The 23,849-nt window shown below is 38.5% G+C and overlaps 1 protein-coding gene across 2 annotated transcripts in view; it reads right to left on the bottom strand.

The window, feature by feature from the left end:
- The window catches only part of ANKRD55 (ankyrin repeat domain 55), a 196,493-nt gene that overhangs the window by 68,099 nt on the left and 104,545 nt on the right, over window positions 1-23,849 (bottom strand). For both annotated transcript variants that reach the window (XM_060635755.3, XM_078449750.2), the window contains exon 4: window positions 101-223. In XM_060635755.3, coding sequence (XP_060491738.3) covers window positions 101-223 — 123 coding nt within the window. The remainder of the gene's footprint in view (window positions 1-100; window positions 224-23,849) is intronic.

The following is a 23,849-nucleotide window of genomic DNA, read 5'->3' as shown; positions in this document are numbered from 1 at the left end:
CCTGTTAGATGTAATTTTAACAGTGCTCACCTCTGAAGACCATCTCTAAAAGAATAGAGAAGAACATTCTGCAGGCTTCAAAAATGCATAAATAGCTCACCTTCACTGTCACAGCATTCTAGGATGGAAGGGTCTTCACGAATTACTGAGGTCAGAGCATTGACATCTCCATTAGAAGCTGCCTGATAAACCATGGTCAGGTCAACTTCCTCAGATGAGTCACCTTCATGAATCAAAAAGAGATACACTTAGTGTGTGTAGCAAATTCACTGAAAGAATAACAACACCCACAACATCGCACATACAAGTGACTCATGAAAACTTCTTTAATGAATCTGAGCAGGAGCCTGAGTCATCCTCTTATAAGCAACCTATTGAGGTTCTGAAGAAAGGTAGACCCCTGTGGGTCATGTTGTAACATTACCATATATTGGGAAGGAGTCTGAGGGATTAGATGTCCTCTGAGATTTTCTGACTCTTTCCAGGCCTTCAGGTTTCTCAAAATCAGTGAGACTAGAAAGGAAAATGGGACCCTCATGTTGGTTCTAGGCTCCCCTCTGATCTGAAACATGATAAATTTGTTAAACTCAGTGAATCAGTTTACCTACCTCTGATAGAGATATTGCATTATTTTCTGTTCTTCTGACATCCTCTCCACTCTATTCCCCTCAGCTGTGTTCCCTGAGGGCTGATGCTTGCTGACTACTTCACCCAGGTACCCTCCCTCTTTGGCTTGCCCATAGGAGACACTGGCAAGAGACTGGTAGGGAGAAGGGAAAGAGGTAGGGAATTTCTTTCTGCCTTTCCCTGGTGTAGTGTCTAATAGTAGCTGCTGCTCTCCCACCAGGATGTTCCTCCTCCCCAGAACCAGCTCCTAGTGGGCTCCCTTTGGTAACAAACACCATTCTCGCCACCCTGCCGCATCTCTGCTGCAAACTTCTTCATTTGAATCAGCTGGGGTTACATGACATGCTGTTTCCAGAAAGAAGAGACCTGTATGCAATTGCTTTGAATTTGGTAGCCACCTGTACTATACCTTTGTGCAAGACTAAACCAATTGAAACAACTAATAGTACTGCCAAAAGTGACAACAGAACTGTGGGTCAAGTGACCCTAGGGGAGCACCGTAAGGGCTGGGAGCTTTAGTGAGGTGCTATGCAGAGTCCTTCTACTTTTACAATTTCCCCCCATACATAGCCATTATTCAGGGAAAATATATGTAAGAAAAGTTTTTTAAATTGTGTTTTTTCTATGAATGTGGACATTGCACCAGAAATACTTTACAGTTCTAATATATCTTTAGTTGGCAGTGATCCTAACCTATTGGCTGGGTTTCTCTGCCCCAGTACCTCTGGGAAGTGATTAGTGATTTTTTAACCAGTTGACCTGTCCCAGATGGAGCTTGTTATTGCAAATGGTTCACTTACGACAACAAGCTGCTTTGTAAAGTGAGTGGTTCCCTAATTTATCCACAGTAAATTTGTTGTAGGTGGTGGTGTTTTTAAAGCAGGCTCACCTGCGCATTTGCCTGGGGGCTGGAAATAGGAGATGAGAGATATCAGGGTCAAATGTCCCCTCTGCCATAAGAACTCTGCAGCCACACACCTTGGGTTCAAGTCCTGGTTTTTACTAACTAGCTCTGTGAATTTGGGAAATTACCCGCTCTGGGCCTGTTTCCTTGTTTCTAAAATGGAGATGATGATGATGATGATGATGACGACAACCACCTATGTCATAAAGTTGTCGTCAGGAATAAGTGAATTAATACTTAATCCTATGTGCTTTTAGAACAGAGAATAGCATGTAGTAGACACTATATATACTTTGCTACTACTACTTTTGTTTTGTGCATGTGTGTGTTTGTGTTTAGGAAATATGAGAAATCTGGAACAAATAGAGAAGAAGGCCTCTTTTTGATGATGGCTAGATAAAGAATTCATACTTTGCACAGAACATTTACTCTGCTGGAAGCCCTCCTAGGAGTCTAGGAATTTTTTAAAGGTTGATAATGATGTCTTTGGGCCCCAAAATAGGGCTCACACTTGAGGACAATGATGGGCCTGGTATCTGGTTATATGACCACATCCAAAGATGCTGGTAATGTCACCTCAGAAAGAAGATCTTGGTGTTGGGCTGTGAAGCTCTGTGTTAACAGCATGTTTATATCTTATATAACATGTTTATAATACATATATACACATGATTATAATCTGTTCAATATTGAGTGCAATCAAATCTTTAAGGCACATTCATCATACTGTTGAGCACGTACAGTTGAGAGAAACAAGGAATTCACTGCTTGATAGAATTAGAATCCCCAAAATAACTTTCCAAGAGGATTCTAATAAGATTGTATTTAATAGGAATAAACACAGGGCAATGTATCCTAGTTTTAAAACACTCAGTTGGACTTATTAAAGGGTGGCTGACTTTACAGTTATTGTTGCTCAAAACCCCCTCAGCATACAGGTGACCTTAACCTGAGCATTCTCTAGGGATCAGCTCCTCTCCACTTTTGGACCATGGGCTGATTCAGTGGAGTTGACAACATCCCTGATCAGGGGCAGAACACATGACCTAGAAATAAGTAACTCAGCACCAGCATTATCTGGCCACAGAGATTGTTGGTTCAGGAACGTGACCCAATCAGAGGCCATGGATGGCAATATGCTTTGATCAGAATTGCTGGGAGCAATACTGTTACTTTATTCCACCACCCATGAACTTGTGAGAGACTGGGAGGCATCTTATGGGTGTAGAGACTATCTAAGAATAAAGAAAACACAAGGAGCAAAGCAGAGTTCTACAAAAAGAAGGAAATAATTGAGACCTGGTGACATCATTTGAACTCCTGAATCAAGCCACACTTCAAGTCCCCACCATTAAATTTAAATGTGCCAATAAATTCTTTTTTTGTTTGTCAGTTTGCATAGTTTGTGTATTTGCTTTTTCCTTTTAATCACTGAAAGAATTCTAAGAGCTAAAAAGGTTTTAGCAATGGCACATCAGTTAAGAACTTAGGGGTTTAGCTTCATAGTTTGCTTTGTAGGAATGAACAGTGTGATGAACTAGTAGGAGCTTTGGCTGTATTATTAATCGTTTAGCAAACAGATTGAAGGAGGTGATAGGCTTTTCTGTTCTTAACTGGTCAGTGTCATGTTGAGATCTATGGCCTGTATGTGGATTAAATGGGCTATTAGTGGTTGGAGAACATTCAGAGTGACCAGAATGGGGTATGTATGGATTTCATTCATGTCACTTGAGGAACAATTGAAGAAATAGATGTCTTTACACCAGAGATTATTCCAATGGGTCATGATAGCAGCCTTCAGATATTTGAAGATTTTTTTAATTAAAAAATTGTGGTGAAAAATATGTAACAAAGAATTTACCATTTCAATGTTTTTTGTTTGTTTTGAGAGAGAGAGAGAGAGAGAGCGAGAGAGGGACAGAGAGAGAGAAGGAGAGAAGCGGAGCTCACCTGATGTGGGACTCGAACTCAGAACAGTGAAATCATGACTGAGTCAAAATCAGATGCTCAACTGACGGAGCCACCCAGGTACCCTCCATTTCAACCCTTTTTAAAAGTGCAGTTCAGGGTCATTATGTACATTCACAGTGTTGTGCAACCATCACCATCAATCATTTCCAGAACTCTTTTCATCTTCCAGAATTCAAACTCTGTACCCATTAAAATAGTAACTCCTGACTCATCTCTCATACCAGCCCCTGTACTACCATTCCACTTTTACCATTCACTTTCTGTGAATGTGACTACTCTAGGAATCTCATACAAGTGGAATTGACAGTGTTTGTGCTTTTGTGACTCGCTTATTTTACTTAGCATAATGTCCCAAGGTTGATCCATGTTGTAGCATGTGTCATAATTTCCTTCTTTTTCAAGGTTGAATAATATACTCTATTATATGTTTAGACCACATGTAGTTTATTAATTTATCCACTGATGGATATTTGGGCTGTTTCTACCTTTTGGCTATTGCAAATAATGTTATCATGAATATGCTTACTCAAATATCTCTTTGAAACCCTGATTTCAATTCTTTTGGGTATAAACTTAAAAGTGGAGTTGCTGGATCATATGATAATTTTATTAAACAATTTTTAAGAACCATCATAATGTTTCCCACAGTGGCTGCACCATTTTATATTCCTGCCAGCACCACAGAAGGTTTCTAATATTCCTATGATCTTACTGACACTTGTTATTTCCTGTTATCGTTTGATGTGTTTGTTTTAATAGTACATAGTCTAATGGTTGTAAGGTGATATCTCATGATTTTGATTTGCATGTCCCAATTATTAGTCACTTTGAATATCTTTTCATGTACTTATTGGCTATCTGTATATCTTCCTTGGAGAAATATCTCCTTAAGTCCTTTGTCCATTTTTTAATCAGGTTGTTTGTGTTTTGGCGTTAAGTTATAAAAATTCTTTATACATTCTGGATATTAACCCCTTATCAATTTATGATTTACATATATCTTCTCTCATTCTGTGGATTGCCTTTTCATTCTGCCGATCATGTCCCTTGATACGCAAAAGCTTTTAACTCTGATGTAGTTCAACTTGTCTACTTTTTCTTTTGTTGTCTATACATTTGTCATCATATCCAAGAAATCACTGTCAAATTTAATGTCACAGAGCTTTTCCCCTATAATTTTTTCTAAGATTTTTATAGTTTTAGGTCTTATGTTTGTATCTTTCATCGATTTTGAGTTAATTTTTGTATATGGTGTTAAGGTAAGGGTCTGATTTTTCTTCTTTTATGTATGACTATCCAATTATTCCAGCACTATTCTTCCCCATTGAATAGTCATGGCACCCTTGTTGAAAATCAGTTGATTTATATGTCTGGGATTATTTTTAGGCTCACAGTTCTGTTACATGGATCTATATGCCTGACTGTATGTTAGTACTACAGAGTTTTGATTACTGTAGCTTTGTAGTATATTTTGAAATCTGGAAGTGTTGAAACCTCCAACTTTATTTTTCTTTTGTAAGATTATTTTGGCTGTTTGGGACTCCTTGAGATTCCACATGGCTTTTTAGGATTGATTTTTCTGTTTCTACAAAAATAGAAAAAAATTTTTGACTGAAGGTCACAAAACCATTTATATGCAGAAGATCTACGTAAACAATAAATTCTTCTTTCTCTTCTTTCCTTATCTAATATTTTTCTATCTAGTATAATTGGAATTTTGATCAAGATTGCATTGAATCTGTGGATTTCTTTGGGTAGCACTGACATCTCAACAATATTATCTTCTAATCCATGAAATGCAGGATGTCTTCCCATTTATTAGTGTCTTCTTTAATTCCTTTCAGCAATGTTTTGTAGTTTTCAGTGTGTAAGTCTTTAGCATCCTTGGTTAAGTGTATTCCTAAATATTTTATTTTATTTTTTGATGCTGTTGTAAATAGAGCTGTTTTTCAAACAAGTTGTTTTTTTTTTTTTTAATTTGCATCCAAATTAGTTAGCATATAGTGCAGCAATGATTTCAGGAGTAGATTCCTTAATGCCCCTTATCCATTTAGCCCTTCCCCCCTCCCACAACCCCTCCAGTAACCCTCTGTTTGTTCTCCATATTTATGAGTCTCTTATGATTTGTCCCCCTCCCTGTTCTTATATTATTTTTGTTTCCCTTCCCTTATGTTCATCTGTTTTGTCTCTTAAAGTCCTCATATGAGTGAAGTCATATGATATTTATCTTTCTCTGACTAATTTCACTTAGCATAATACCCTCCAGTTCCATCCACATAGTTGCAAATGGTGAGATTTCATTCTTTTTGATTGCCGACTAACACTCCATTCTATATCTATCTATCTATCTATCTATCTATCTATCTATCTATACATACCACATCTTCTTTATCCATTCATCCATCGATGGACATTTGGGCTCTTTCCATACTTTGGCTATGGTTGATAGTGCTGCTATAAACATTGGGGTGCATTTGCCCCTTCAAAACAGCACACCCATATCCCTTGGATAAATATCTCATAGTGCAATTGCTAGGTCGTAGGGTAGTTCTATTTTTAATTTTTTGAGGAACCTCCATACTGTTTTCCAGAGTGGCTGCACCAGCTTGCATTCCCATCAAACAAGTTTTTAAGCAAAGAATTTTATGGTTAAATTGTTTCATGGAACCCCAGCAGTTAGAAATAGCAGTGAGTGACAATGACAGAGAAAAGGGTATTTTAAATGTTAAAGCACTGTAAAAATATTATGGGCCACCTCAAGAGGTAGTGAGTTTCCTGACACTGAAGATGGCCAATGCTGGCTGGATAGCCACCAAAGAAGTGTACTGTAGAAGGAATTCAGCAGCATGAGGCATAGCACAAGGGAACAGGAAGATGTATGAGGCAGAAGAAAACCTACTTCAGAGTTCCTTCTAGCCTTGAGTTGTCATACTCAACCACTGAGCCATTAAGAAACAGGAAATGAAGGGGTTTATGCAGAGGATGTGTAGAAATAGCCAATTTAAGTTGTGGTCAATGAAAATAATTAGCTGTAAACTTAAGACTATACAAAGAAATCCTGTGAAAATGAGAAAGGGTGATGTAGAAATAGTAAGTATAAGGAGAAGGATGAATGATGGTCCTTAATGAATCTAAAAGAGAAGAAATTTTTTTTCTACTGAAGGTCACAAAACCATTTATATGCAGAAGATCTAAATAAACCAGCAATACATGAACTCTTCTTTCCTTCCTTCTTGGCTTACCTGTTTATCGATGTATCTATCATCCACCTATTTTTCTACCTAGTATCATCTAACTACATCCAGCACATGGTTTGAATGGGTCTTGCATCTCTAATTGTGTGAAAGTAAAACAGACAGACTTATGTATGGGTGCATAAAGAGAAATTCCAGAATTCACACAGAGGGGGAGAGACTGAAAGTAGATAAAATGGAAAAGAGACAAATAGGAAGAAAGAAGCGTGTGAATAGATGTAGATTATGTTTTATAAAAAGGATATTGTTGTATATGTATAAACATGAAATACGGAAGATTGGAAGAATATGCATCAAAAAGACAACAGAGATCATGTCTTGGATGTTCTTTAGAAATTTCTATATTTTCCAAATTCTCTAGATGAGTTTATGTTTTTAAAAATTATTGAAGTAAGTCAAGTCTTTTCCTTAACTGCTGAGGGGTATGTCTTATAAGTTTTACACGTGCTACTACTGGGGCACCTGGGTGGCTCAGTCAATTAAGCATCTGACTTTGGCTTAGGTCAGGATCTCACTGCTCATGAGTTCGAGCTCCGTGTTGGGCTCTGTGCTTACAGCTTGCAGCTCTGAGCCTGCTTTGGATTCTGTATCTCTGCCTCTCCCCACTCACTTGCTCATGTGTTCTCTCTCTCTCAAATATAAACAAACATTAAAAAAATACTTTAATAACATGATATTACTAAATGGGTAAACAGAGCCTAGTTATGTATATAACTGAGAAAACAAGTCCTGGATATTCGACAAAGTACTGAAAAAGAAAAAAATATATATGTCTTTTTCTAATTCTGCCCTTTACAAATACCCTAGATTTAAAAAACAGGTAGAGAGGCACCTGGGTGCAGTTGGTTAAGCATCTGAATTCGGCTCAGGTCATGATCTCATAGTTTGTGAGTTTGAGCCCCACATGGGACTCCACACTGGCAGTGCGGAGCATGCTTGGGATTCTTGCTCTCTCCTCTTTCTCGGTCCCTCCCCTGCCTGTGCTCAATCTCTCTCTCTCAAAATAAATAAATAAATAAATAAATAAATAAATAAATAAATAAAACCAGATACATATTTTAAAATTGTATCAATTTTTACCTAAAAACTGGAAGGATAGGCATTCTTATAATTATCTATTTCCCTTATTTTTCATGGTTAAAAACGCTGAAAGTTTTCTGGAGGTATCACAAATTGTCTACCTAATCTTAAGTGCCTACCTTTTTAATAGTGGCACTTGTGTTTCTTTGAATCTCAGACATATGACAGGCTACTAGAAATGTTTGGGATTAGAGGACCTTCCTCAGAATTTCTCAGATTTACACAAATGTAGGCCCCTTTTCTAGTTCTGTCCTTGAGTTATTATGGAGGAGTTTCTTGGGAAAGCCATTGCCTGCATCAGTTACTGGCTTATTTTATTGAAATTTACCTAGAGGTCAGTTTGACACTTGATCTGCTTAAGCTGTGACCGTTTTGTGGAAGAGTCAGGTCAATGTGAAAATAGATTAGCTATTGCAGTTTCAAGAGTCTAAAGAATGGTCTTGAGAGGTTTTCTTCACTTCATTCTATCCTGAGGGTGCTTGGGTGGATCACCCACTCTAGAATCACCATGAAGTCTAGATCCAACAGAGGACTTTGTAGATCTTTCTTAAACTGTTCCTTGCAGTGGAATCGATTGCCTGTGAGGAATTGAAGTGTAATCACTCATCCATTTACTCAACATCTACCCTTAGGCTAGTGAAATTGCTGGGACAAAGGCTGTAGAGTCTCTGTGTTTAAGATACACACACCCTAGTGGGAATACAAATGTGCAATTGACAACAGAAATATACCAGTGCTATGGCAGGATGAAGAATCACTTAAATGAATAGTTTCTTGGGCATTCTCCTAATTCAGATCCCTCTCTCCTCCTGCAGGATTATCCTGGGTGTTTTAGGGATAGTAGAGAAATTGCATTTTGGGAGCTGCCTGGAATGACTTATCCATAAAGTGGTGAGGCCTTTCTAATTTTAGGAAGGATGCCAGGCCTACACTGTACCCTGATGGCTCCATGTGACAATGTTGCCACCCACTGGTGATGAAGAGTCTCTGTGGGCCTTGACCTGGTCCCTGAACTAGAATGGTGTCAGTCCTGCTGGACAGAATTAAAAGTCAGTCTGGAAGTCTTTGGAAGTACAGAAACAAGTTTAAAATCATTGATACATGGAATTGAAACAGAAGTAGTTTCATACAACTCATTATATATGTCATGTGACACACTGCATACTTACTTGGAGGCAACATAGAAAAACCATAAGGTCATAGACCCAACCTCCAGAGTTTGAACCCTAGCACTGCCACTTACCTGCTGGCTGTGTGACCTTGGGTGCAGTGCTAAACCTCTCTATTCATATTCTTCACTTGTCAAATGGGTGAGAAAGTAATTACCTGGTAAGGCTGTCTGGAGAGCTAAATAAGTTAATCCATGTAAGGTGCTTATAGTAATGCCTGCACAGAGTAAGCACTGAAACCATGTCAATTATTAATATTAATTCTTTAGTGTAGCTAGTACTCTCTGTCTTCTATGTCCTTAATGACACCCTTTGCATTGCTGGGCAGGCTACAGAGATCTTGTGAGCTGAAACATTTTGGTATTTCTCCTGTTTTTTCCTCCAGTCCCTCAGGGTGTATTGGCTGAAGCTTTAAGAGTGTTTTATAAAGTACCAGTCATATGAAAGGAGGAAAAAGTTTCTTTCTAACATTTTATTTATTTTTTTTTAATTTTTTTTTTAACGTTTATTTATTTTTGAGACAGGGAGAGACAGAGCATGAACAGGGGAGGGTCAGAGAGAGGGAGACACAGAATCCAAAACAGGCTCCAGGCTCCGAGCTGCCAGCACAGAGCCTGACACGGGGCTCGAACTCACCATCCGCGAGATCATGACCTGAGCCGAAGTCGGCCGCCCAACTGACTGAGCCACCCAGGCGCCCCTCTTTCTAACATTTTAAAGAGAAAAATAGCTCCAAATTTTCTGCATATGCCAGCTGAGAGAACAAGTACTCAAAGCAACTTTCATGCCCTGGGAGTAGAAAAGGAGATTTCATTCTGTGGGGAGGAAGTCTTGCAACAATATTATCTCTAGGGTAAATATCTGGCCACCATCAGACCTTTCTTAATAACTAGATTTGTGATGTAGCACATGTTGTGTTTCTTTGAATCTCAGCTGCACTGTGTTCCTCGGGGTGCTTCTTCTGACCTGTGAATGTCATTTCACAGTTGGCATCTCTATTGGACCTGGGGTCGTGGTGAGGTGGGGTCTGGGGGCACTGGAAAATGGAATTTGCTATTTTAAGGAGCATGTCTGTGTTGAACTTCAATAGTGATGCCTCTCTAGAATGTATTTTCGTAGAATGAACTTTCATTTTAATAATACTAATTCTTAAGAAGAACTGAATTTTCAATGCATAGGGCTTTGAGTATCCGTTCAATGAATGGATTGATTGAGTGATTTAGCATGCATTTTCAATGGGGTTTCTCAGCCACTGGAGTCTTGTGGACATCTTGATGTTAAAATACTGTGCCAGTAAGTTCTCTGGCAATTAGGCAGGTATAAATTTTATTTATTTTTATTTTTATTTTTATTTTTTTAAATTTTTTTCCAACGTTTTTTATTTATTTTTGGGACAGAGAGAGACAGAGCATGAACGGGGGAGGGGCAGAGAGAGAGGGAGACACAGAATCGGAAACAGGCTCCAGGCTCCGAGCCATTAGCCCAGAGCCTGACGCGGGGCTCGAACTCACGGACCGCGAGATCGTGACCTGGCTGAAGTCGGACGCTTAACCGACTGCGCCACCCAGGCGCCCCAGGCAGGTATAAATTTTAAATGAATTTTATGAAGGACTGTGCTAGCTTAGTTGGCCTTTGGAAATTGCAAAGGAAGCCAAGTGTTGTTATTCAACCACCCTTCCTTCAATACCCCTAACTCTTTTGTAGATCAAATACATCCCTCAACCTATCTTTTTCACTTTCCAAAAATGGGAGGTGTATACATCAAGTATTTGTCATTTTACCTGGGGACTCTGGGAGGTGAGGAATTGGTGAAAAGTCAGAGTTTGTTAGCTGAGGGGAGACATGAGCACCATTTTCAAATACTGGAAAACTGGAAGAGGATTTAGATTTGTTTTCTGTAGATGCACAGGGAGAACTAGTGGTAGGTAGTTTCTGGTGAGTAGAAATTGACCTAATTGAGACTTCAAATAACTAGAGCTATTCAAAACTAGAAGAGCTTATCTTGCGAGCTAGTGTGCTTCTCATCACTACCCAAGTTTAAGTGGGTTCTGACCAACAAAGCTTGGGATGCTGTTAATTAGATGCCTGTGCTGAATAGAATGTTGGCCGCTAAGGTTCCTTTCATGATTGAGGTTCTACATGTCTTTCTCACTTCTGTGGAGAACCAAATAACAAATCACCTACTGTTGATGAATAATGACTATTGGGCTGGAAGGGGTTTGGAGAAGGAGGTCTTCCTTGGGTCCTCTAAAAGACATTTTTCAAGTGGCCCTCTACTGTAGCCACTTAAAAAATGCTCCTAGTGCCTTGATTTCCTGAAAACAGTTTAAGAAAACAAATTTAGTTTGTCTGTTCCAGCGTCAGAGATTGAACAAGTCTGTCACTCTGTAGTCCCTTTGCTTTGCATTGTTCCTGAAGCCTTGTTGCAGACACATTCTGTCAGCTGGTCTTCCATGGATGTCCTTGTTGTCTTGACTTCTCTTTCTCCCTCTTTATCAATAGTTAATTCAGATTGGACATGATCTCTTACTTATTTAAATTTTCTTTAAATTTGAACTGACCCTGAAAATTTCTACACTTGCTTTCTGTCCACAGTCACAAATTGACAATAAGTTCCTGAATGGCTGTCTCATGTGTTTTTAAAGATGTCTGTTCCTGCCATGGTTTCGTTGTTGTGTAATAAAAGGCAGAGCATAAAACCAAACCTAGTGAATAATCACTCTTTATATGTCTGTACTAGAATTTTGGTAGTATAGTTTTACCTTTATTACAGGAGAAAAAAATCTCTAACATTAGATAGTAGAAGCTAGAGTAGTGTTGGATGTATTGTAGATACTTGATAATTATGTGTTTATATGATTACATCAGCATATTCTTTTCCATTTGGCAAGTTGAACAGAGTGCATATAAGAACTGAAGTCTCATTTTTCATAATCCTTGGGAAGAGAGTTATGAAAAGTAGTGAAAGAAGGAGTCTTCTCCTTTAAATAATTTTGTAAGGCTTATCACTAGGATTTTAAGTGGAGTTAAATGAACAGCTTCTGTCAACTATCAAATATTATAGATGTATGGTTAAAGTAAGGCTGGTTTATACTGTATTATCAGAACTTTATACATTTAATATTATGAGATCTAAAACAGTGGCAACAGAAATGACCTCTCAGTAACTAAGAGATGTGAATTCTCACTTAAATCTGAATCTCATAAAGAATCCTCTTTTTGAACAATGAGCATATTATCCAAGTGTGTTACTGTGAACCTATTTGGGTTCAGCTGCCTATTTTGTGAAATTAGAGGTTGACTATATCCTTGGATCTCAACACTGGCTAAACATTAGAGTCACCTCGGGAGCTTAAAAAAAAAACTGATGTTCAAATGCTATCCCCAGATATTTTGATTCAATTGATCTATCATTTTATGTTATTTTATTTATAATATTCTCTTGCTTTGTAAAAACTACAAAATACAGATGAAAAGAAGAAAATACATCCTCAAAGATAATCACCATTAAGATGTTGATGTGTTGTATGTAGTTAACTTATGAGACACAATGGGCTTCCTTCCCACCTCTTCCTTCCTGGAACCTCTGTTCCTCTACCTGCCTGTATAATGTAATGAGGGGGTATGGAGAAATGCTAGCAAGAGCAGAAGCCTGTGAGCCTGAAGGATCTGGTTGCTTCAGAATGAGAAATTGTGAGAGCCTCTGCCCTTTCCATCTTCTCCTTCAAAATCTCAACCGTCTCTTGCTCCCCATTCTGCACTCAAAATGGGTATGACTGAAAATGAGTGGTAACCCAACTCACAGGCTATATAAATGAGAGGGCAGACTCCTGAGGAGCAAGCAAAGGGGATAAAAGATCCAAAAATTGTGAGGCCAGGAGGCAAAAAAACCAGGAGGGACAAAGTCCTAGAAGGTGCTATAGCACCCTGAGGTACTAAGCCTCAGGGATAAGGACAGTGACTTTCATGCCTGTGGCTGCTGGTGGGACAGGACTAGCTGGCCAAGCTAGCCATACAACTCTTTAATCTCTCACACTGTGATCTTTCCATGGTTGGAATACAATGATAGAACCTGAAAAAAAATGACTAAAAGATTTTCTAAGACAGTGTGAGTTTGGCTAACAATAAGGGCATTTTGTTACTTATTTACTAAGTGAATCTCTGTCTCCCCTTCCCCACCCCAATTCCCCTTCCGCAATAAGACACCAGGTCAAGGGTCTATTTTAAGAGGTCTGTATTAAGAATATCTAACAACTGGTTTATCAGAGCCTCCATCAGAATGGAAGCAAGCCTAACAGCTGGAGTGGGATCTATAACTTTTTAGCTGCTAAATTGTGGGTAATGTGTTTGTGTTCCTAGGGAATGATTGGTACAGAAGGATGGATGGTCCCTATTGATCAGAGGGCACAGAGGTATTTTAATATTGTAACAAAATCAATGACTAACAGTCCTGAGCATAGTCCTGCACTTACACATATCTATTTATTCATTATTAAATGAGATTATGCTATACATGTAATTTTTATTTTTGCCCCTTTTCATTTAATATTTGATCATAAATGTTTTCCCATGTCCTAAGGCAAGATTTTAAAATGTTATTTATAAAATGTGGCATAAATCCCATTGACTCAACTTAGCCATAATTGATTTGATCCTTTTATTATCATAGGACATTTAAATTTTTTCTTTTTGGAGAATCAAAGGTTCTGTAGCTATTCCAAATAATGCCATGATATTCTTGCTTATATATCTTTTTCCACGTCTTTGATTATTTGCTGTGGACATATTCCTAGAAGTGAACGTGGGAGTCAATTCATTGACTCTTTGTTAAATTGGCCTCCCCAAGCAGGCTTTGACAGCACACCACTTCATCTTTCTTTTTAAAAAATTTTCTTTTAACGTTTATTTATTTTTTGAGACAGAGAGAGACAGAGCATGAACGAGGGAGGGGCAGAGAGAGAGGGAGACACAGAATCGGAAGCAGGCTCCAGGCTCTGAGCCATCAGCCCAGAGCCCGACGCGGGGCTCGAACTCACGGACTGCGAGATGGTGACCTGAGTTGAAGTCAGATGCTTAACCAACTGAGCCAGACAGGCGCCCCACTTCATCTTTCTTAATGATAGTGTACATTATTATTTAAAAAAAAATGAATGTTGATGTGAAAGATGGAAAATAATATATAATTTTCAATGGCCATTTATTTACTCTTCCTGAGAGGAAGTTTTTTCATATGTTTATGGCCATTTTATCATTTAATGGTGTCCTTATATCTTATTATTTCAAGGCATTTATCTTTATCTAATTAATTTGCAATACTTTTATATACAGTAAGTACACTAGCTTTTCACCTGTTACCTATGCTTCAGTTATTTTCCCTGTTTGCCACTTAAGTTCTCAGGTGCTTTGTTGGTTCTTGAAAAATACATCTTCAAAATTCATGGGTATTGCATTTTAAAAATTTATTTCATTGCTTTTATGATTAGAGAGGTCAGAAGTTGTGGGACCTTAGACTTATATGTATGTTAACAGTTAACACTTAACTATAATTAATATGGAATTTCTAAACTTTATTTTTGTATACTACAATGTTTTCCCAAAGAGTCAATTATTGGATAATTTTCCGTTTCCTTCCTAATTTGTAATGGCAACCTTATCATATACTAAATCATTATTAACTCCTTACAGGAGGCTCTTCCTACCTTCCGTTCACTGCAACTGTGGCTTGGAAAGCAGAACCCTAGAACTGCCCTCTCTGCAGTGGTGCACACATGAACTTGGGGAGATAGCCAAGGTGCACCTCAGGCACATTCCAAAGAGTCCTGTGGTCAGTCTGCAGTCAAAGTTCTTAGCTTTTTTATGTTTCTAGCAGAGTTTTGAATTCTAGAAATTTTGGTAGCTTATTCGGAGGAACTGAAAAACTCAGAACACCCCTAGAGTTAGTGAAAACTATTATACGACCACTTCTACAGCATAACAATGTCTCCAGTCACTATGATACTATCCACTGTTATTGTGCTCTTCATATCTCTGTCACCCTCTGAAGAACAATCATAATGATGGTTAACAGTAACATTATGCTTATTATGCACGAGGCACTGCACTAAACCCTTTCTGTAAATCAACTCATTTAATTTTCACCTTATGAACTAGATACTACAAATTATTCCCATTTACAGATGGGGAAACCGAGGCTTAGGGCAGGAAAGTGACTTACCCAAAGGCACCTAGGTAGCTGATGAAACTCAGAAAAGGCTGCAGGCTATCAGGCCTCAGATTCCACCCTGTGACCCATGTGGACTATTATGACTATTATATATAACTGCCTTTTCACTCAGGAGGCAGAGCTCTCACATATTCCAGTGAACTTGTGACCTTTCTCTGGTGCTGGATGGTCATTCCACATTCCATTCTTTCTAACAGAGCCTGTGCTTGGCTCTCCACTCTGCTGCACAAGCTGTGTGCCTCAGCATTGTGCCTGACAGATGCCACCATTCTGCAGTTTATACTCATTTGTAGCAAAAGTACAATTTACACATTTGCTGAAAATTGGAAATGTTATCTATGAAGAGCTGTTTGTACACCAGGGAGACAATTAAAGTTAGCGGTAATAGTATAAAGATTCTAAAGTGAGGTTGACTGAATTCTTTTAATATATTAAGATAAATATGACAAAGGAACAAGTAATTCTCATACTGATGTACAGAAAAGTAATTGAAAGTTTTCTAATCGCTTTTCTTTTTTAGCAGCATTTATTTTTTAGGTAGTCTCTACACTCAAAGTGGGGCTCGAACTTACAAACCCAAGATCAAGAGTTGGATGCTCTATCGACTGGACCTGTCAGGCACCCCCTAATTTATTTTTTAAGGCCAGCATAAACTGGTAAAACACACAGACACACAGACACACAGACACACACACACACACACACACACACACACACACACACAGAGAAGCACCTACAGAATAATTTGTGAGTATAAAATTCTAGGTTTTAAATTCTACCAAATCAAATTCAATTGGATATTTAAAGAATAATACACCATAATCAAGCAGTTTATCATTTATAAAGATGTTTTGATTTTTGTTTTCAATTAGTAAAATATATCACACCACTAGAACAAAGGGGAAATACATGATAATGCAAGTAAAGAATAGACAGGCATTTAATAAAATTTGATATATCTGTTACTTAAAAAATGCTTAATATCTAAGAGTAAAAGTTTACATTCTAAATTAAGTACATTTATTTCTAATCAACTCCAAACATCATATATAATAGCAAAACAATAGAGAAAGAAAGAAGACAAATTTTACCTAATGCAGTAAGTATGAAACAAAAAAAAAAAGATACAATAATCACAAAGGGAGAGCAAAATTATCATAATTTTAATAACAGCTAACTTTTACAGATGACTAATGTTCCATATACTGTTCTAAGACTTTCTTTTTTTTTTTTAATTTTTTAATGTTTATTTAATTTTGAGAGAGAGAGAGAGAGAGATAGCACGAGTGGAGAAAGGCCAGGGAGAGAGAGAGAGACACGGAATCCGAAGCAGGCTCCAGGCTCTGAGCTGTCAGCACAGAGTGCCACGCGGTGCTTGAACCCATGAACTGTGACATCATGACCTGAGCTGAAGTCAGAGCTTAACCGACTGAACCACACAGCCACCCTTACTGTCCTAAGAGTTTCATTTGAATTCAGCTATTTATTTGCTTCAACAATTCCATGAAGTACACAGTATATTTATCCCAATTTACAGATGAAGAAATTGAAGCATAGAGAAGAGGTTAATAATTTCCCCACAGTTGCAAAGCTGTTAAGTGGCAGAGCAGGATTTGAAAACAGTCCATCTAGTTTCAACCTCTGCACAAGGATGGCACAAGAAAATTAGTGACAAAACAACAGAAGTAATAAGATTTGATTAAGTTAGTGAGGTTTAAAAATAAATATAAATTTGTAATAAATTTATAATAAAATAATTTATAATAATTTACAAATAATTTACAAATAAAAATTTATAATAAAATAATATAAGCAGGAAATGACTCCTCCTTACACTGAAAACAAAAAAATTCCCAGGAGTAAATATTCAGAATCCAGTTGAGGAGAACTTACAGAATTTTTCTGAATGATGTAACAGAAGAATTGAATTGATAGAGATACATGCCATATTCCCAGATAGGACAACTAAATAGTATAATAAATTTTAATTATTACACAGATTCATTTGTAAATTTAAAGTCATTTCAGTAAAAGTTTCAATAGTTTTTTGGGGCACTGGGTGTCTCAGTCAGTTAAGCATCTGACTCTTAGTTTTGGTTCAGGTCATGATATTAGGGCTTTGTGGGTTCGAGCACCGCATCAGGCTCTGTGCTGGCAGTATGGCAACCTGCTCGGGATTCTGTCTCTCTCCCTCTCTCTATCAGCCCCTCCTCCATTTGTACTGTCTTTATCTCTCTCAAAATAAATAAATAAACTTAAAAAAATTAAAAAAATATTTTTTTTACATTTATTTGTTTTTGAGAGACAGAGAGAGAGAGCACACAAGCAGGGGAGGGGCAGAGAGAGAGGGAGACACAGAATCTGAAGCAGGCTCCAGGCTCTGAGCTGTCAGCACAGAGCCCATCGCAGGGCTTGAACCCATGAACCATGAGAACATGACCTGAGCCCAAGTCGGACACTCAACCAACTGAGTTGCCCAGGCACCCCTTAAAAAAATTTTTTTTTAAGTTTCAATAGGTTTTTAGGGGATGGGGTTCAGGGAAATACTACTACTTTTCATTTGTGAAAACAAATGGATAAGTTTATGCTTTAAAGAAGAAAAAGAGAATATATTTAACTATTTGCTTACCTATACATAGAATCTCTCTGGAAAAATACTTAAGAAACTGCTTAAATTGATTTGCTTCCAGCAAGGGGAATTGGATGGCTAGAGAGTTTGGCAGGGGTGGGAGATTTTTCATTGGATATTGTTTTATACCTTGAACATGTATGAATGTAATATCTTCCAAAAGCAAAAACAAACAAAAAAAAGGTGGCTCAGTCAGTTAAGTGTCTGACTCTTGATTTTGGCTCATGTCATGATTGCACAGTTCATGAATCCAGCCCTGCATCTGGCTGTGTGCTGACAACATGGAGCCTGCTTGGGATTCTCTCTATCCCTCTTTCTCTGTCTCTGCTCCCCCACTCTCTCTCACTCTCTCAACAAATAAACATTTTTTTTTAAAAAGTCAACAAAAATGAGTAAGATTATCCAATAAAACTGAAAAAAAAGAAGAGTACTGAGGGAGTTTTGCTCTATCAAAGAGTAAAACATTATGAAACTATTAAACAAATGAGGCTCTGCCTCAAACCCAGATAGATTTTCTAGAACCGGGTAGAGAGCCCAGAAACCTGCCTGGCACCAGCATAGAGAGTGAATCTGACAGAGTGGCTTTTGAGCAAAGAGAAGAGTTTTATCTGGAAGGCAAGTCTTAGAGGATAGAACACCAGAAACAGAGGACAGGTAAAGTAGAAGTATTCCAAGCTATGTGAGCTTTCCTGGAGAATTCATTTCCTTCTTGGTTTTCCTGCCCAAGAAAATCTTGTCCATTTCAATTTCCACAAAAAACAGTGGTGCTCTGCCACATATTCATTACCAAGGAGGAGTCAACTTGAAGGGTAAGAGGTTCTCTTGACCTGGGAAGACCAGTTGTCCGTGTAACCTTAGGTGAGTCATTTGTAAGAACCATTAGCACTCACTGAGTGATTACTCTGGGCCATTAGTAGTTCCAACTGCTTTGTATGTATTACTTCATTAAATATTTATAACAATCCTTGTTGCAATCATCTTTAAAACAGTCCTATAACCAACACTAGCGCTCACTGAATGATTACTATGAGCCAGGCATGGTTGCAGGTGCTTTGTATGTATTAAGTCAATCTATATAAGCAATCCTTTGTAGTAGCCTCATCTTAGTTTACAAGGCTTTACAAGGAAAGCGAGCTGTAGAGATGTTAGCTGGGTCACACACTAAGTGGTGGCACTGGCCTTGAACCATTCAGTTTGGCTCCAGTGGCCATTACAACATTATACTGTATCCCCATCAATACCTCGATGTCTCAGTTTTCACATATAAAAAGTAAGGGAGTTGGATTAAACACTCACTGACGTTCCTTCCAATTCCAAAAAGTACTACTGTTCTCAGTCATAACACTCCAGGATCCATCCTGAAATTGGTTTCTGCTCTGACTGCCTGAAACCAGATGCCTGTGAGCCTATCTCTGCTCCTCTCTATATTCAGTGGTCATGCTGAGTCAGCCAAGTTATGGCCAAAACTCTAGAACACCATTTTTGGATGGCACTAAGTAATCAGAAGGATAAAAGTGTCAATTCAGATGAATTTCAGGTGTCCCTCTCACAGTTCTTAAAAATAAGATTTTTTTTTTTTTTAACAGCAGACTTGGGGTACCTAGGTAGCTCAGTCAGTTAAGCATCCGATTATTGATTTTGGCTCAGGTCATGATCTCATGGTTCCTGAGATCTGAGCTCTGCGCTGATGGTATTGAGCCTGCTTGGGAGTCTCTCTATCTCTACCTCTCTTGCTCCCCCTCCCCTGCTTGCACTCTCTCTCAAAATAAATAATAAACTTAAAAAAATAAAACCGCAGACTGTGTTTTGATTTACTGTGGTGAGTTAGAGAACAAAGAAATGGTGTCAAGGTTATTATCACAGCATAGGATATCAATGTTAAAATAATTTTTTTTTCTTTTTATCAAATGCTGTTTATGTGTGACCTTGTTTATAGGGCTGGCCTCCCTGAACTGTCTTTTGGAGAAACTTCAGGTTGCTGCCCAGAACAAACGTGCTGAATAGGAATATGATAAAGAATCTGGCTTCTGAAGCTTCTGTGATGGAACCCAAGCCCTGACTTTGCAAATGCTCAGCTTCTATCACATCAGCTTCACAGGTCACATTCCAGTGTAACCCAAACCTTTTAGCCACTGACCCCTCCTTCTAGGATGCTGGTGCTCTTCTCTCCTACAAAGGAAGTCTGCCATGGAGACTGAATCCATCACTACCTTGGAAGAGGTCAGGCTGTCACAGTGAGTAGAGCCCACTGGGCACAGTTCACTGCAACTGGAAGTTCAGCCTGGGGAACCACCTCAGTGGCTGTCAGCTCCCACCAGTCCTGCTTGAGGTGCCATTGCCTTTCTTTTCCTTCTCGTGCTAGGAGTCATGAAGGGGTAGGTGGGTGGGCTATCAGAACCTGCAAAGTATAACTTTTGGTAAAAAGGAGTGTGAGGGGGCTTGGGTGTCAGAAGCTGGAGTTAAAATGACAGTTTTGCCCTTGCTCTATGTGGCCTTGGGCAAGTCATGTAACCTCAGACAGTCTAGAGATGGAACATATCTCATAGGCTGTGTTGAGGATCAAGTGACATAATAGGAGTGAAGAGTTTAGCACAGTGCCTGGCATGTGGGAGCTGCTTAATAAACCAGTTACTGCTCTTCTTGTGACCAGTTAATGATACTGGTTAATATTCTTGGCCTGATCTCCTCTATTTCCCTTTGAAATCTACTTCCCAGCCCTGGCATGGGGGGTGAGTTACAATGAGTCCATCTTGGTGGCTGAGAAGCTGGAGACAGGCTGGGCTCATAGACTGAAGAACAGAGCCATTTGCTAGTTATACAACATGCGTATTGCTAGAATACATTTTTTATGCTCAAATCCTTTTTGTATTGTTTGACTATTTTGAAAAAGGTGGTATTGATTTCACAATAAGAAAGAAAACAGTATGTTAAAAAAACATTGTAAGGACAGGTTGGTAACTAATAAGTCAACACCATTCATCTCAAATTTGAAAAGATTTGAAATGATTTGAAAGATTTGAAATGAATTTGAAAAGATTTAAATGATATTGTGATAACCTGAGATGAAGACATCACCCATGTGGTACTCTGTCTGGGAATGTATATATCTAAATCTAGTCATGAGGGAGCAACAGACAAACCCAAAAGGAGGAACTCAGTATTAAAAGAGACAGAGAGAGGCTATAATTTCAAAGTGTTGATGCCATAAAAGACAAAAAAACTGTGCAGAAATGTTCCAGAAGAAAAGTGAATAAAGACACATGACAACTAAATATAATATGTCATCCTAGACTGGATCAAGTACTGGAAGAAATGCTATGAAAGATGTTACTAGTTCACTAGACAAAATTGGAATGCAGACAGATTAGATAAAAGTACATACACACACACACATGCATATATAAACATATACATAGAAAGAGGCAGAGAGAGCGATGTGGGACATAGAGACACAGACAGAAGAAAGCCAACAAAAAGGCAAAAGGGGCAAAATATTAATGTCAGATGAATCTGAGTAAAAGATAGTCAAGTGTTCTTTTATGCCATTTTTACAAGATTTAAGTTTGAAATTATTTTCAAACAAAAAGTTTAAAAAGGATTAGCATGCTATTAAATATTTTACATGTGTATTTTAAAATTCTGAGGAACATTTAGAGATAGAAATACTTCCTGTGTGAAAGGAATCTTCCCTTTTCTTCCTCCCCAATAGAGGCAATAAAACTAGATTATCAATGCACAAATTACATTTTTAAAATTTTACAAAGAGAAAACAAACTAAAGACCCTTATTAAGCACACAAATCTATATATTAGTTCAAAGTTAGTGTTAGTTAAAACCACCATGATTTTCAGAGATAAATCAGAAAAGCTGAGATGTAGATCATTCTTGATATAAGTGGATTCTCAGAATCAGCAAGCATTTTGCACTGACTGACAGGCTTCCTTCCTGATAGTTACAAGTGCTAAACATGACTTCTGGTAGGATGGGGTCTTTCTGCAAGATGGTATATATCTCTACACATCTTTTACACCAATCTTGTATGTAAGTGCCTCTAGACCCTCTTCTTCTCACCTTGTCTCATATTTGGGGATGGGTAAGATGTTTGTTTCATACTTGTTTGGTAATAAAAATAGCTACATGCTTAGTAAATTTTCTTTCAGATTCCATTAAAATATCTTTGCATCCAAATAATTGCATCAAAGAGAAAATACATGAATATCATTACCCAACACAATTGCTTAATAGTTGCTAAGGAAATGTGGAGTTAATGGATAGAGATGGTAGGAAAAGCTCACTGTAGTGACCCAGCTGACTTTTGGACAAGGGGCTGAAAAGAGGGTTTGCCTCCTGAAGTTGATCTGGCTAAGCTGTGGACATAACATTAGGGTTGATGCAGGAGACCTAAGGGACCAGTGTACCTTCATTCCCTGTGGCTACCACTCCTGGATGCTCCCTCTTGGGATGCATACTAGGGAAAAAGGCCCCATTCCCTAGGACAGTAGGGCTGTCCTGTGGTGGAGAATACTGAGGACACCACTCTCCTAATCCCCAACCCACTGAATCACTTGCATTTTCATGGCTGTCAAAGGCTATGAATGGTAATTGTTTGGGTAAGATTAGTCAAGGGCTTTCCTCTAGCTAGGTTCACAAGAGGAGCCAGGAGTGGATGGGTTTGTCTCAATCTTTCCCAGGAGTTGGTTGATGGGAGGGAGGTTCCTGTGCCAAATTGACAGCAGTGAAGCAGAGAAGGGTGAGGGACAGGCTTCCAGAAACCTTGGTCTTGAGTGGGCCACAAGAGCAGAAAAAAGTCTTTCATCTCTGTTTCCCTCTGCTCCTCTTTCTTCACCAAATGAGGGAGAAGGCTAAACATTTCCCAGAGGCAACAGCAGTCTGCTTCTAAGCCTGTGGATTGGTGAGTTGCCAGCTGATCTTACTTTATCTGGACAATTAATCTGAAAATTAATCACAGAATTCCCCCTCAGTGTTCCTGGGTTTCATTCTAGGTACGCATTTAGGTTTTTTACCCTAAAATCATCAATTGGGCCGAAATCATTCCCTCTCTGTCTTGTCTCCTTTGCCTGCCTCTCTCTGCTCTCTTCCCAAACCTCTTTAAAAATGTGCTTATTCTTCCTTTGGAGGCATCTGGTTGTCATGCAGAATTTTCACTTTTGCTTTTTCAGCAAAGTGCAAATTTGTTACACTCTAAATTCTTTTTGTTTACTGCTTCCATTTTGGATGAAATGTTGGAAATTAAAACCCTCACATCTGTGTGTGGGAGCTTTAAAAATCCACAACACAATGGAAGAACAGCTTGATTGTGAAAATACACGCTTCATTAATTTTAATTTTTTAAAGTTTATTTATTTATTTTGAGAGAGGGAGATAGAGCATGTGAGCCAGGGAGGGGCAGAGAGAGTGGGAGAGAGAAAGAATCCTAAGTAGGATCTACACTGTCAGCGCAGACCCCGATGTGGGGCTGGAACCCACAAACTGCAAGATCATGGCTTGAGCCGAAGTTAAGAGCCAGATGCTTAACTGACTGAGCCACCTAGGTGCCTCATTAATTTGAATTTTCATTAATCTCTTACTTCTTCATTAAAATTTGTGGTTGATGAAGGAAGATTACAGTTGTAGATAGAACATGGGTTTTGAAGTCAAGCAGCTTGAATCTCAGCATTGCCATTTTATATGTGGTAACCTTGGGTCAGTCATAACCTTTTAAAATTCCCTCATTGGTAAAAGGCGGGAACATGAGAGTGGGATAGATGTGAGGATTAAACAAGCTAGTCTATGTACAATCCATGGCACAGAGCCTGGCTTTGCTAAGTGCTCAATTGACATTTGTTCTCATCAAATGTAATCCATGTAAAATGCCTGCACAGAGTCTGCTCCAAATAGATGCCCTTTCTATCTTCCCTTCCAAATGTCAAATTTCTCTCTAGTTTCAATAAGAATGGGTTTTCCCAAAACCCTAGTCATAATACTTTCTGAC

The sequence above is a fragment of the Panthera onca genome, chromosome A1, assembly GCF_046562875.1.
Source record: "Panthera onca isolate mPanOnc1 chromosome A1, mPanOnc1 haplotype 2, whole genome shotgun sequence".
Taxonomy (NCBI): Eukaryota; Metazoa; Chordata; class Mammalia; order Carnivora; family Felidae; genus Panthera; species Panthera onca.
This window is presented reverse-complemented; position numbering and strand designations above follow the sequence as displayed.